This window comes from Aythya marila (genome assembly GCF_965140915.1).
Source record: "Aythya marila genome assembly, chromosome: 18".
Classification (NCBI taxonomy): Eukaryota; Metazoa; Chordata; class Aves; order Anseriformes; family Anatidae; genus Aythya; species Aythya marila.
This window is the reverse complement of record NC_139059.1, coordinates 3,178,033-3,191,233: the sequence shown is the minus strand read 5'-3', so window position 1 is coordinate 3,191,233 and position 13,201 is coordinate 3,178,033. Positions and strand designations below refer to the sequence as shown.

At 34.3% G+C, this 13,201-nt stretch overlaps 1 protein-coding gene across 4 annotated transcripts in view; it reads left to right on the top strand.

Annotated features, from left to right (window-relative positions):
* CEP112 (centrosomal protein 112) overlaps window positions 1-13,201 on the top strand; it is a 161,350-nt gene that overhangs the window by 34,285 nt on the left and 113,864 nt on the right. For all 4 annotated transcript variants that reach the window (XR_014318731.1, XM_082774782.1, XM_082774781.1 and 1 more), the window contains 5 exons: window positions 2,902-3,056; window positions 3,387-3,516; window positions 3,929-4,021; window positions 4,912-4,971; window positions 7,673-7,752. Coding sequence is in view for 3 of the 4 variants with exons in the window: in XM_082774782.1 (XP_082630908.1) it covers window positions 2,902-3,056; window positions 3,387-3,516; window positions 3,929-4,021; window positions 4,912-4,971; window positions 7,673-7,752 (518 nt within the window). In the remaining variant the exon portion in view is untranslated. The remainder of the gene's footprint in view (window positions 1-2,901; window positions 3,057-3,386; window positions 3,517-3,928; window positions 4,022-4,911; window positions 4,972-7,672; window positions 7,753-13,201) is intronic.

Below are 13,201 nucleotides of genomic sequence, written 5' to 3'. Positions count from 1 at the left end.
CTGTTTACATTGATTTAATAGTAATTAATGACTGGAGGGGCACTAGGTCTGTTTCTGATTGACATCTTCCAATTTAGCTGTATCCAAAAGGAATCCAGTTCTTTTGGTTTGAGACTTCTGCAGTGTGAACTAAAGCACTGTAGATAGCAAGTGCAGGAGTTTTACTTCCAAAGCTTGCTTTTGGTCTAGTGAGGAAGAACCTGGTGTTGATACGTGGATTTAGCTAAGGCCTCTGTCCCTGTACTTCATTTTCTGTTTCTTCTGGGCTTCATCTCACTGAAACAGGGTTGGTTGAAGCTCCTGTTTATTTTTGCAAAAGTGTAATTTTCTTTCAATTGGAAATTTGTAAGCTGTCTATAAAACTCTGAGAGCACTGTAATAGTCTAGAGATGCTATTTAATCATGCGCCTCAATCTTTTTGATCTTTGTTTAGCTTTAAAAAATACATTGTAATCATAATCGGTGTCATAGATAAATGTCTCTTGGTGGTGATGATAAGATAGGTGGGAAGATTTAATCATCAACCTCAACTTTATTTTCTAAGGAAGTGTAATCCTATACCAGACCTTTTAAGTGGGTCTTGTGCAGGCATACAAGGTTTGTAATTATGTAAATTATACAACAATTTGTAGTAAGGCATCATCAGCCTAAACCATATTGTTCAATTACTTTGTGAATACTTTTCTGCCCTCGTTCTTTTTCTTCTGACATGGAGCATAGATTTGAAATCTTTCCAAGGAATATCTATCTATTTTTGAAAGTGCAAATTTTGAATTCTATTTATCTCTCTGAGAACTTTTATAGTGTTTCTCTAACTTATGCTTACCTGAAGTCCTAGCATTACTTTTATTCCCAATTTTTGGCATGTGTTCAAGTGATGTTCTCGTATGCAAAAACTCACTTGTGACAACCATCAGTTTGACAAATAGAAACAAATTCTTCCCCAATTGCAGAATTATGCAGAAAAATCAAGTGAAGGTGTTTGTGTTGCAAAAAAGGAGAAAATCTGAGGAACTGAGTATGACAGATATGAAATAATTCAATATGTAAAGAGTGTAAAAAGCAAGAAATTAACAAGTATCCTTAAGAAAGCATCATTTTTTTTATCAGTATGATGTATGAAGAAAATTGAATGAGTGAAAAGACAATGTCAAATAAAGTTATTCCTTTATTAATGAATGTTGAAGTTAAAAATTAACATTCAGATCATGTCATAGGTAACAGTAAATACAAAGAAAAATGGACACAGTCTGTCAGCAAGATTGAATTTAAGAACCATCAAAACTAGACAGATCTTGTTGAGCAGCTTCTGATTTAATAATTAAACAAGGTTCAGTTCAAGGCAGGGCTTAAGATGAAAGACTAGACTGTCACTGGAAATTAGTTTTCTTTTTTTTCTTTCTCTTTCTTTCTTGGTTGTGTTGTGTTTTTTCTGTATTTCAGAGTTTTCTTGTTCAGAGTTTCACATTGTCAAGAATGCCATTGCTGTTAGCAAGTGAAATTGGCTGAACAATTTAATACTATAGAACTCATAAGCAGGATTTTGGGCATTGAACTATTCCTGAGGGTTGGGATCGCAGGGAGGAACCATGATATTTGGCAAAATGATACGTACGTGACTGTTTAGAAACAAAACAACAACAACAACAAAACATGCTATGCAGCTGACTTTGATGGAAAAATTTGCTGTGTTATGTTTATAAAATAGCTTAAGTGACTGGCCAAAGTTCGGGTAACCATTCCAACTGTATGAGGTTCTTGCTTTATGGGCTCATTTAAAATTATATGGCAGTTGGGGCATTCACTTGACAGGACAGATGTTTGAGGTTTTTCTTTTACTTGACAGACGGTGAGAATACTTTTCCACTTCCCTCATGTTCAGACCTTTGTTAATATAAAAATAACAATGATATGTACATCCTGGAAGGACAGCTGTGTCTTATTTTTTGACTCTAACCTCCTGAGGAATACTTCAGTCATTTCCGTGCATATTAACATAAATTTAGGGAAGAGTGGGAAACAGTAGTCTCGTGCTACCTGCCTCTCCTATTTCTGCTCATTTTCAAGATTGTTTATATTAGGAATAAAATAGTTTTTTTGTTTTGTTTTGTTTTGGGGGGGGAATATTTATAAGATATTGGAAGAAAATCACTGTAACTAAAAATATGATATGGAGAAGTGGATTAGGGAAATGTGTATCAGCAGAGCCTTGAGGAATGTGGTCTCAGTCCTGATATGTATTTGCTATATTCCTGCACATGCTTTCCTTTCCAGTGTGCCTCCCCTTTTCCAGTAATAAAATGGAGATGATGTACATACCTTATGAGATTGGTGATTTTTTTTTAGTTAATATTTGATAGTTGATTTGAAACACAACTAAACAGCATTTTCACTGTTAATGTAGCATTAGTATTATAATCATTCTCTTGTATTCTGTGTCCATACCATATATTGCTGTATCTTATGGTTTACATCCTTGGATGTGGTTTTCCCAAAGTGTACACTTAAAACAGTTGTTTAAAATCTATAATTTAACAACCTAACTGCATTGCTCTGCATTTTAGTTTAGAAATTTGATATGCTTACAGACAAAAATATGTACGATGATGGTAAAAGTACTTGATAGAATATTTTGGCATGAGAAACCTACAGATTTAACTGGATGCTGTGCAGCCTACTATGTTTCCTGGCAGACTTCTGTAGCTGCACCTCACTCTAACAATCAGTAAAATCTAATATATTTTTTTTTTATATACCTTACTGTCATGATTGACAGCTTTGCCATTGTAACTCTTGTGTTTCTGGACCACCAAAGAACCTTGCTGCTCTAGACTACTGGATAACAACAGGGGTATACACTAATTTATTGTGGTGTTTGTTAACAATGATTTATTTCTTTAGAACCAGACGGTCAAAAGTCTCGAGGCTCGTGTGCAGCAGTTGACTGTTGAGGCTGAAAATAGTAATTTGCAGCGTCAAAGATTATCTCAAGAAAAGACTGAAGCAGAACAACGTTACCAGGTGGTATGCTCTGAACTTCAGGAAGTGAAAGCAAGGTAATTAAATAGAGGTTACTGTTTTTAACGTTGCTTTTGGAAATTCCATGTTCTTCAAACATTAATTGTTTTCACTCAAGAACTCAGTAAATGGTAATTTGGTTTAGAGAATTTTCATAAAAATGTATTAATTGATGCAAAACTCATTTTGGAACTGACTCAAATGACCATTATAAGTAAATTGTCTTTCCATTATTTATAAGTATTTAATTCTGTTACAACGAACATGTGATATGGTCAGATTTGTAAACTCTGTAAAATAGAAGGTGAGCAGGTAAAATGCCAAAATATGAAAGCAATTTCCATATTTTGTTTGCTTACTACTTACAGGCACAGCTCACTTCAGAAAGACAAGGACCGTATTGTACAGGAATATGAGGAGAACATTCAGCAACTACAAAGTAAATATGATGTTGATATAAATTTTATAAAACAGGAGCATGCTCTCTCAGCAGCTAAGGTATGCTTCCATCTATAACAGGAATTAAAATGTTTATTTTAGAAGTGGTCTCCTCAATATAAATATAATGCATATGAATAAATCCCAGAAAATGTTCAGTTGCATAAGTTATTCATGTGCATAAGTTTAAAAATAAAAATGCGAAAAAACTAACATAATTTTTCATTCCCAAATTTGACTGAAAAAAGTATCTAAAGCTAACTAGTAATTTTGGTGGGTGGGTGTCTATGTGCATATACAGGTGGTACTTTTATAGGGGCTGATGTAAAGTATTTGGAGTTACAAACTCATTTTTTTCCTACGTTAATGATTTTCCAATTTTTAGTCACCTTTGAGAAGTGAATATAAAAAGGCAAAACGTGCATCTTATAGAGCTAATAACACAAAGATGCTTTCTGTTAAATCTTCACAGGCATCTGATATGATTGAAGAGTTGCAGCATGGTGTGTGTGTATTAAAACAACAGTTACAAGATTCAGAACATCAAAGACAGCAACAGCTGAGGGTGAGCCCTGAGCTTTTCACTCAGGAATGACCAGTTCTTTGTACTTCTCTCAGAGATCTGAAATTTTAGATAGCCATAGTAAAATACACTTAAATACATGAGGATGCATATTGTATATTATTCCTAGAAATATATAGGGTGTGTCACCTTATGCTTTAAGGTTGATTAAAAAGTAGTAGTAGACTGGATCATTTTATGGGTAAGAGCAGAATTTTTACAGGAACTTTTTGACTATTTGTCTTAATTCATATGTTTTAATGTGATTTAACACTATAAACCTGTATTAAAGAGAAACATCAAAATTACAAATACATTTTTCTAATCAGCATACGTTTTTAAGATTCAATTTTTTTTCTGCTTTTTAACAATTCAGTTCAATTTTCATTATCTCAGGATAATGAGTTCCACGTCTGTATAACATATCAAGCCTGTTCATGTTTTGGCATCTACTTTTCCTCTGATGTCTTTCATTTCAGAGTTGATGTAGTACAGAATAGCATTTTAATAGCTCAGGAAAGCAAGTTGGTTTTTCTCTTCCGAAGCTCGAACCATGACTTTAGAGATGGTTTTGTGGGGTATTTTTTGCTGTTGGTTGGATTTTTTTTGTCAAAGATTTTTCTCTGAGTAAAACCTAAGAGTGTTGCTCACATCTTGGATTTATGAACAAGGAACAAAGTCCTGTAACTTTACATCTTTTTAGATGCCCTTTATAAGCTAATGAAGCACTAAATAAAGCGGTGTGTTTTCCATAATTGAAAATAACAGCTAAATGTCAATTTGAAAGTATTTAGTGATGATGTTATAAAGTACAAATATGGATGTGACTGATAATGACTGCTTTAAAATAAAAGATGTGATTTGTCTATTCAGAAATATCTCTTCATTTGCAGGATCAAGACTACAAACTTCAACAGGACAAACTTCACTTGGAGCGTGTATATGAAAAGCAGGTAATATTTTCAGGAAAATATACTGTCTTATGCACATTTTTAAGGCTGCTGTATGCAACAGGTAAAGGTTTAAACTCCAAAGTCATCCCCCAACATATTTTATTTTTTTTTTTGTAGAACAAGGACATGCAAAAAATGAAAACCCAGTCTGAAAAATAATCTTATCTCAAATGGGGGTAAAGGTGTAAAATATTTCACACAAGTACAGCACCAGTGTTTTGAATTGGGAATGCATTCTCTTTAACTCCCTCTGAGAGGAATTCACTCCAGCTAAGAGGGTGCAGTGCTTTCTGTGCTCTGTATTTCAGTGCACTGTATTTCTTTCATTATTTTGAGGCCGCCTTAGCTATTGTTTAAACGAAGAACTGGTAGTGACAGATTCTGGAGATGGGTTGCTTGTTTGTTGTTTCTCAGTGTGAGAAGCAGGAAGCCTTAAACAAAATTAGCAGGTGGCAGTTTCAAAACGAACTTTTTCAATCAATCGCTACAGAATTTGTGGAGGTCTTTTATATAGGGTACTGTGCAGTCCAAGCATTTCACGAGTTAGAAAAATAATTAGACAAATTGGAGGAAGATTTAAGTGCAGCCATTTAATTGCTGATATATCACCTCAAGTTATGCAGGCTGGGAGAGCATTACCAAAGTACTGCTGTATGCCTGTCCTATTTGTAAGGTCTTCTTTTGTTGGTATCTGATGCTAACTGCTGTTAGAGGAAAAAACAATGAACTAAGTTGAACTTTGCCTGACCTGTTGTCACTCTTCACATGTTCTTCTGTACTTTTTTCCCAACGTATCTTTATTCTGTATGGCTACGTGGTTTGAATGTGGCTTCTATATATTGTCAATATGCATTGTTTTTCCATGAGAAACTTAAATTAGAAAGTGTAGTTCTCAAAAACACTTCATCCTAAGCACTTTGCGAATGCTATCTACTCTTTCAGACTTTAAACATCAATACGTTTCAAGTTAAACTTCATTTTTAGTGACGTTATGTATTCAACTCATGCAGTGTTTAGTAAAAGAGTGTGTTAGACGACTGTTTACTGGAAAGGATGTGTTATTCAACCATCATTTCAAAATGTGGCAAATATGTAACATAAAATAATGAATTGTGATCATAGCAACCTGTCGCTTAGTAACAGCATTTGCTACATGAACTGTAGTGAGATTTTTGGTTTGAGTTAGTGCCTCCTGCTGACTTGAATTAAATTATTTTTTGTTCCAAGATATGTTTTGCTGTAATCCTAGCCTTCGTTTGTCTTTTTAGACCAAGTCATGGTTTTTATGAATGTTGGCCTCAAGAAAGGCCTAGGATTGAAATAATATTTCTGATCGAAATAGAAGTATTTTAGCATGATTTGGATAACTTCTGGCTACTGAAGTACAGTGGATGTTGGTTTATTGCAATAAATCACTTCCTTCCAGATCAGATCCATACAGATCAGATGTGTCTGATGATGTTCAAAGGTACCAACTCCAAATGCCCCTGAATGGCTCGCATCTGCACTGTTAAGCTTGGTGCAAGATAAAGTTAACATATATGTTCATGTTTCTTATAGTAGCCATTTGATAGTAGCAACACATCTAGTTGGAATCATTTTCTTACAGTGTTGACAGGTTGCAAACTTTAATTTCTCTGATATTTCAAGATGTCATTTCAAGTTCAGGTTAAAAATAGGTGTTGCCATTCTTGCAGAACTACATTATTTGATTTATATTATAGATAAGATAAAGCTTACTGTAGTTGGGATACTGTGCATCAGTAAACAAGAAAGACGCTCTTTTTAATAAATAATTTTATATCAGTTTGCATACTCAGAAATTCTAATGCAACAGTATGCTTTGGAAATTTAAAAAAAAAAATCAAGAAAGGATGAGGGGAAGAAATACACATGAACAGTCTGTTGATACAAATCCATAAAATTATATAGATTGGCCCATAAAATACTAAAACCAAGCTTGCCTTCAAGTAGGGGAATCATGAAGTCCATGATGCAATCTGTTCACTTAAGTACCTACACGTTATCTAATAATCTTTATTGGTCTACAGTGGCTATTGCCTGCTAGGATATTTAAACATCAAACAAATAATAGGTAGTAACCCTAAATGTCACTGTTTGATTAAATGTGCTTATCTGCTGAATCAGGAACCAGTTAGGCTAAATGGTTTTACAAGCAAAGGAAACACCTGCTTTTTATAAATAATCCACTGCTTGTTTTGCAAACATTCAGCTCAGCATAAGAAGGGTGACAGATTATTACTGAGAACTATCCTTGAGCCAGCTGTTACATATATATATATAACTTTGTCAGGATTGGTAAAACATTCTTTACTCTCTGATGCACAGCCTGCCAATACCTAGGCTTTTTGAAACAGGCTAACACTTCAGGTTTCCACATAGTAAACACATACATAGAGCTGTTTACAGTAACAAAATGAGATTTGCTTTTTCATCGGAGGTCTGAACCTTGTGCTCTGTCTGGTTATAGTTTTTGTACAAACGTTCAGGATCACACAAAATAACTCTCATACCTCTCTGTTAATACTAGTCACTTTATGTAATTTTAGAAATATATTGACAGTTATCTACATGTATATCAGTACAAAAGAAATATGTAAAATAAAGTTTAAAATTTAAAATAACATTTTATCAGGCTTTGCTTTACCTAAAATATTATATTTTTTCCTTCAAATGGTAGATTCATGGTATCCGGAATGATCTTGATAAAGAAAGGGGGGATGCTCAAAAAAAAATTCACAAGCTGCAAGAGACTTTGAAGTAAGTGAATATGGAATAATTGTTGAAACACTTGTAAATTTTTAGTCACATTTATTAGATAGACATAATAGGCAAAGAATCCAAACCAAAGATTGTTTTGGACTATTTTGGAAGGAATACATTTGAAAATGTGTTTATTGCATTAGGCTCTAATGTAGTGGTCTCTTTTTGTTGTATTCTGTGCAATCTCCTGTTCAGTACTTAAGGCACGTATTTATGATTTAGGAGAAGCCACGAGAGAGGCAAGTCTGTTAAGAAAAACTTCAATATTGATTTTAATCTTGGAAATTATATTTGAACTTGGTTTAGTAAATGTAATTTATGGATATTTGAATCACAACTTTAATATGTTTTTTCTATTCTTTGATACCTCACATTTTGGTGTCAGTTGTTGTTTTACAAATGTAGCCAGGATTCAGAGAGATGGTCTACTGCAAACAGAAGACACTTTTCAGGACTGAACTTGTACTGAACAGCTTTTTTGCTGACCATTGTACATCACAGAACTAATCAGGATAGAAAAAGTTTGATATTTTCTGAGCAGAGGCGTGGTCTACATACAGCAGATGCACACATGACAAGATTCTCTTGTTATTCCTTGTTCTTCCTTTTTTGATTAAGTAAAATATTTCCATATGCTTATCCAGTTTGAATTAGAAGTTATGGAAATTATTTCTAAGAAAAACAGGTTATTCTGAGACAAAACAATTTGTGTGTGAAAACTACATAGTTAAATATTATATCTCTATGTAAGCTGATAGAGGCATTGTGAAGATACTTTTATTCAATACAGGTCACTGGGCTGCAGTTTGTTTTCCTTTATTTCTGTAATCTCATAAGTACTTATCAACAAAGGCTATTTTAAGTCCCTACAGACATTAATAAAAACTTCAGCACTTAATCTTCGAATTCTTCACACTATTTGTCTTTTTATAAGTTGAGAGATTTTATTGTTTATTAACTAAACATGTCTTTAATATTGAAACATCAGACTCATTGATAACGTAGTTGCATTAATTATCTTCCATGGCTTACAAATAACGTGTCATTTTGAAGTTAAGTATGTGTATGTTTAATACAATAAGTCTGAATTTTCAGGCCACTGGCTGCTCAAAACTTATTCCCTGTGTGGGTACTCCTGTTGCAGAGTAAACATGGTAGTGCTTCCCTTCAGGCAAGTTAAGTGGGTTAGTGGGTTGGAGATTCTGAACCTAATTTTTAGTTAACAGCACTGTGTTGAGAAGCTCTTGTAGATACCTGAGGAGGTCGTAATGTATTTCAGATATTCCTTAACTGTAATTAGCTTAGGTTTAATGTTTGGGTTACAGTAAGGACGTGAAAGGCTGAAGTTTCAAGAACCCAGTTTTCTGGTGATATTTCAGGGCTCACCAAGTTCAGAGCATGTTGGCGGAGGCCAGTCCTAACCTTTTGCTTTTATTAATGAGTTCTTGGCCTGAACCTGAGGATGGGTCAGCCTTTGGGTAAGCATTTTAATTTTGGAGATAGTTTACTCTTCAGTAGTGGATCTGTATTACTGTCATTTTGGTTGTCTTCCAGAAGTGATTTAGGGTTAATTTTAAGGTTACTAATGGAATTAGTAATGCTATTAAGTAATTATATTTTTCTTTAATGGAATAGAAATTAAAATGAGCTTTGTTTTTGTCTGGATGGAGTCAGATGTTGGAAGAATCATCAGGGCTGATCTGGGCTCCTAGAGATTAAAAACATTTTACTGGCTGGTATAGTGCCATAGTATAAGCCCAACAGATATTCTTCTAACCAGTTCTTTCAGATTTCGACTCTGGTAGAAAACCTCTGCTTTGTTAGTTCCTGTGAAGGCTATGCAGAGGCTGCTTTCCTGTTGAAACCAAATCACTAAAACTAGTTGACAAGAAGGTATTTTTGGCATGAGAAGTAGTAATATTCCTGATGGTCATCAGGAATATTCCTGATGGTCTGGTCATCTCCTTTCATTTTCTCTTCAAATAAAGGCTACAGAACATGCTAATTGGAGATGCAAATGGCTTATTATATGTTGTAGAAGATTCGCTACTTTATCAGTAATATCAGTGCACGTGAATGTTATGAAGAGACTCACTGTGAGTCTGGTACAGAAGAACTTGCTAATCCTGCAAGGCTGACTTTCCAGAAAACAAACCTTTAGTTTAGTGCCAGCATATGCCCCATCCCTAGAAGCGTTCAGGTTGGATGGGACTTGGGGCAACCTGACCTTTGGATGGTGTCCCTGCCCATGGCAGGGGGTTGGAATGAGATGATATTTATGGGCCCTTCCAGTCCAAACCATTCTGTGATTCTATATTTGAACAACGTAAAGATATTGTATGTATGCATTTATATATAATGTGTGTGTAAGTAATATAGTAAGCAGTAATAATTTTATCAGAAAAATGGTTGTGTTCTTTAAGGTTTCTTTACATTGCTGCAAAATTAGTTGATTTAAAAATCTCTTGCTATTAAAATGATTTCAAAGATCTAATGTTTTATGTGAAAATGCTTTGTTTTCCTGAATTTCTTAGACTATTTGCAGAATCTAATTAAGTAATTACAGGCTAAAGCAGACACAATAAATCTTTAGAAAACAGCCTTGTCTTCCTTGAGGTGGGTGAAAATATAGTTCACTGTCTTCAATAGAAATGATGCCTTGTGGAATTGCAACTCAGAATCCAGTAGGTAGATCAGTGATACCTCATGAACTACTTTGATCTGAATGCACTTTGATTCTGAAATGGCCACAGGATTATATCTTGAGTAGCTAGTCAGCTGCAAACAAAGAAAGGGAAGTGGTAAGCATTTTAGTGATTTTATTATTATTACTTTTATTTTTTCAGTGGTGTGACAGCAAAGAGTTATTTTGCAGTTTCATGCACATCCAAATGGATGCACAATGAAAGTGATTTGAGGCGTTTTGTGAAAGAGTAAAATCCGTATTTCTACAGGTATCATTCACTTTGAAAAAATAAGGCTGCCAGAGTTTTAATACTGAAGGAGTTTACACAGTTTATGGAAGGTGTTATTTTTTTGTGATGTTCATGGCAGAAATCTTTGTCAAAAACAAATCTTTTGCAAAAGAATTGCTCTAATACTCATGATTATTGGTGGTGACTTTTAGATAGAAATTTTATATTTAGTTTAGCAATGCACATCACAGGCATTGCCTCGTAGCAAAAGTGACTCTAAGAAGTGCTCCAAGGATTTTCTTACTTTTTCGAGAAAAGCATTTAAACTGTATATTTATAACAACAACGTAGAAAGCTTCTGTGTAATTACTCAGTGGGAAAGGTTGTTCCTCTAATCCCTTTAGTTTGGTTGCATAAAATATGACATGAGAGTGGGGTACAAATAGGCTAAATCTCTGTGGTTCTTATCTTTTATTTTAAGTAGAGGAATAAGAATTAAAGAGGTATAGTTATATTACAATTTCTCACACTCCATATTGAGTTGAATACAACAGAATCTATATTCACTTTTTGCTAAAGAAATTACACGGAAGAGAAAGAAAAGATTTTGCTGACACACAACATTTACCCAGGGTAGATTTTAAAATGATCTATAGTGTCTTGTCTGTGAAATCTGGACACCAATTTATTAAAAATATTTGTTTTCCCTCTGCTGATATTAAAATATCTGATTACTTCATAATTTCAATTTCCCGTTTAACTAAAGAATTCAAATGTTGAAGCTCAGAGACCTATGGCAATTTAGGAAAATGGAAATAGGCACAGCCTTGAAGTGATTTCAAAATGAGACTAGGACATATATGTTAAAGGCTGTCACTCTGTCTCTTTGACCATTTTTACTCTTTCTATTTCAGTGATCATCTCTGGAGCACTTAGCTGATCTGCACTTGAGTAATGTTCCCAACAGTAGTATTGCAGGTGGAGGACCTTTTCCTAAAAACCTAACAAATGGCTTTTTTTTTTTTAATTTTTTTTCTTAATGTGAGTTGTGTGAATACAGCATTTGTTTAGATGCCTCAGTGTTAATATCTTCAGTTCCCCCATTCTGGAGTCCATAATACCTCTATGACTCTGTGGGTTGTATTAAGTCTGTCTGTCTCAAAATGGGACTTTTTAGAATAAATTATAAACATATATAAGAGATTAAGTCCTCACATCTGTCACCTGCATGAAAATGCAGACCTTCCTGCTGCTGGTTTCTCAGGATAACGTTGTGATGATTCTCACATACTGGAAATAATTATAGGATCTAATTTAGTGCTTCTTGGTTTGCGTCTCTCATACGTAAATTAATATTTTCATTATGCTACTGAAATATAGCTTTCCTGAGTTCTTACTCATCTATTCTGAAGTATAATTGAAGGAAACAAGTTTTATAAAGTGACGTTAGGAGAAATGAAACGTTACCTCTAGAGGTGCAGATGTTGCAATTGAAAATTGAATTGTCAAGGAATACGTCCACACTATTCACAGTTAAACGCTTCATAGCATTCTTTTTCATAATCTTTCTCATTTTTTAAAAAAACCTGCTTATGGAGCCAAGTCTCAGCACTTTGCAAGTGGTGATGATACAGAGCAAATGTTTAGCAGCTGGCTTATTGAAAGTCACTCAATAAAATTGTTTGTTTACATAAGAAACTAGCAACACCTCTTTTCTCCAGTGCTTCTCTACTCCTTTTCATCTGAACTTGTTTAAAACTCTCCTGGGGAAGAAAGAGAGGATGAACTCTCTAGAAACCAACAGAGCAGCTCTTACCTATCAGCAGATTTTTATTTTTAGAATAGGATGTTTAAGCATGCATGTACAGCTTTCAAGGTATTTTGCGATTTTGTTTTAGATGGCTGACCAAAATGTTTCAAAGACTTTTCACCTGAAAGCATGGTATGAAGATGGTTTGTGGCAGTAAAAATTCAATACATTACAGAAATAAAAGCAATTTACCTTTCTTTCCCATTTAGAGTTGTGCACATCTACACAGAAAAACTAATGTTGAATCCCTCTCCTACTTTTTCCTGCAGCTATGGCTGTGCAATGACTCATTTTTCATCGTGTAGCTCGCTTTCATACGTGAAGAGAAGGCCCAGATGTTGTTTGGCCTAAAAGGCTCTCTTTGCTTTGTTTGTAATACCAAAAAATATATCAAATTTTAGCACCAGTTTTTATGTAAGGGTCTTTTAGTCCCTTAGAATACTAATCTATTGCAAAATCCCCTTGGTCTTTATAGTACTTTCCTGAGTTGTTATAACAGGGACAAAGTAGAAGAAATGAGGGTATGTAAATCTGAGACAAGTAGATGGTATACATAACGCTTCTACACTAACGAAAAAGGAAATGGGTGAAGGCAAGGATAAGTGAAATCCCGAAGATAGATGGCAGAAGTAGATAGAATAAATAGCAGCGAATATAAATTCTTTTATTTTTGCAGGCTACAGTTGCATAACTTTGCATTTAATATTATGTTGGTTCACAA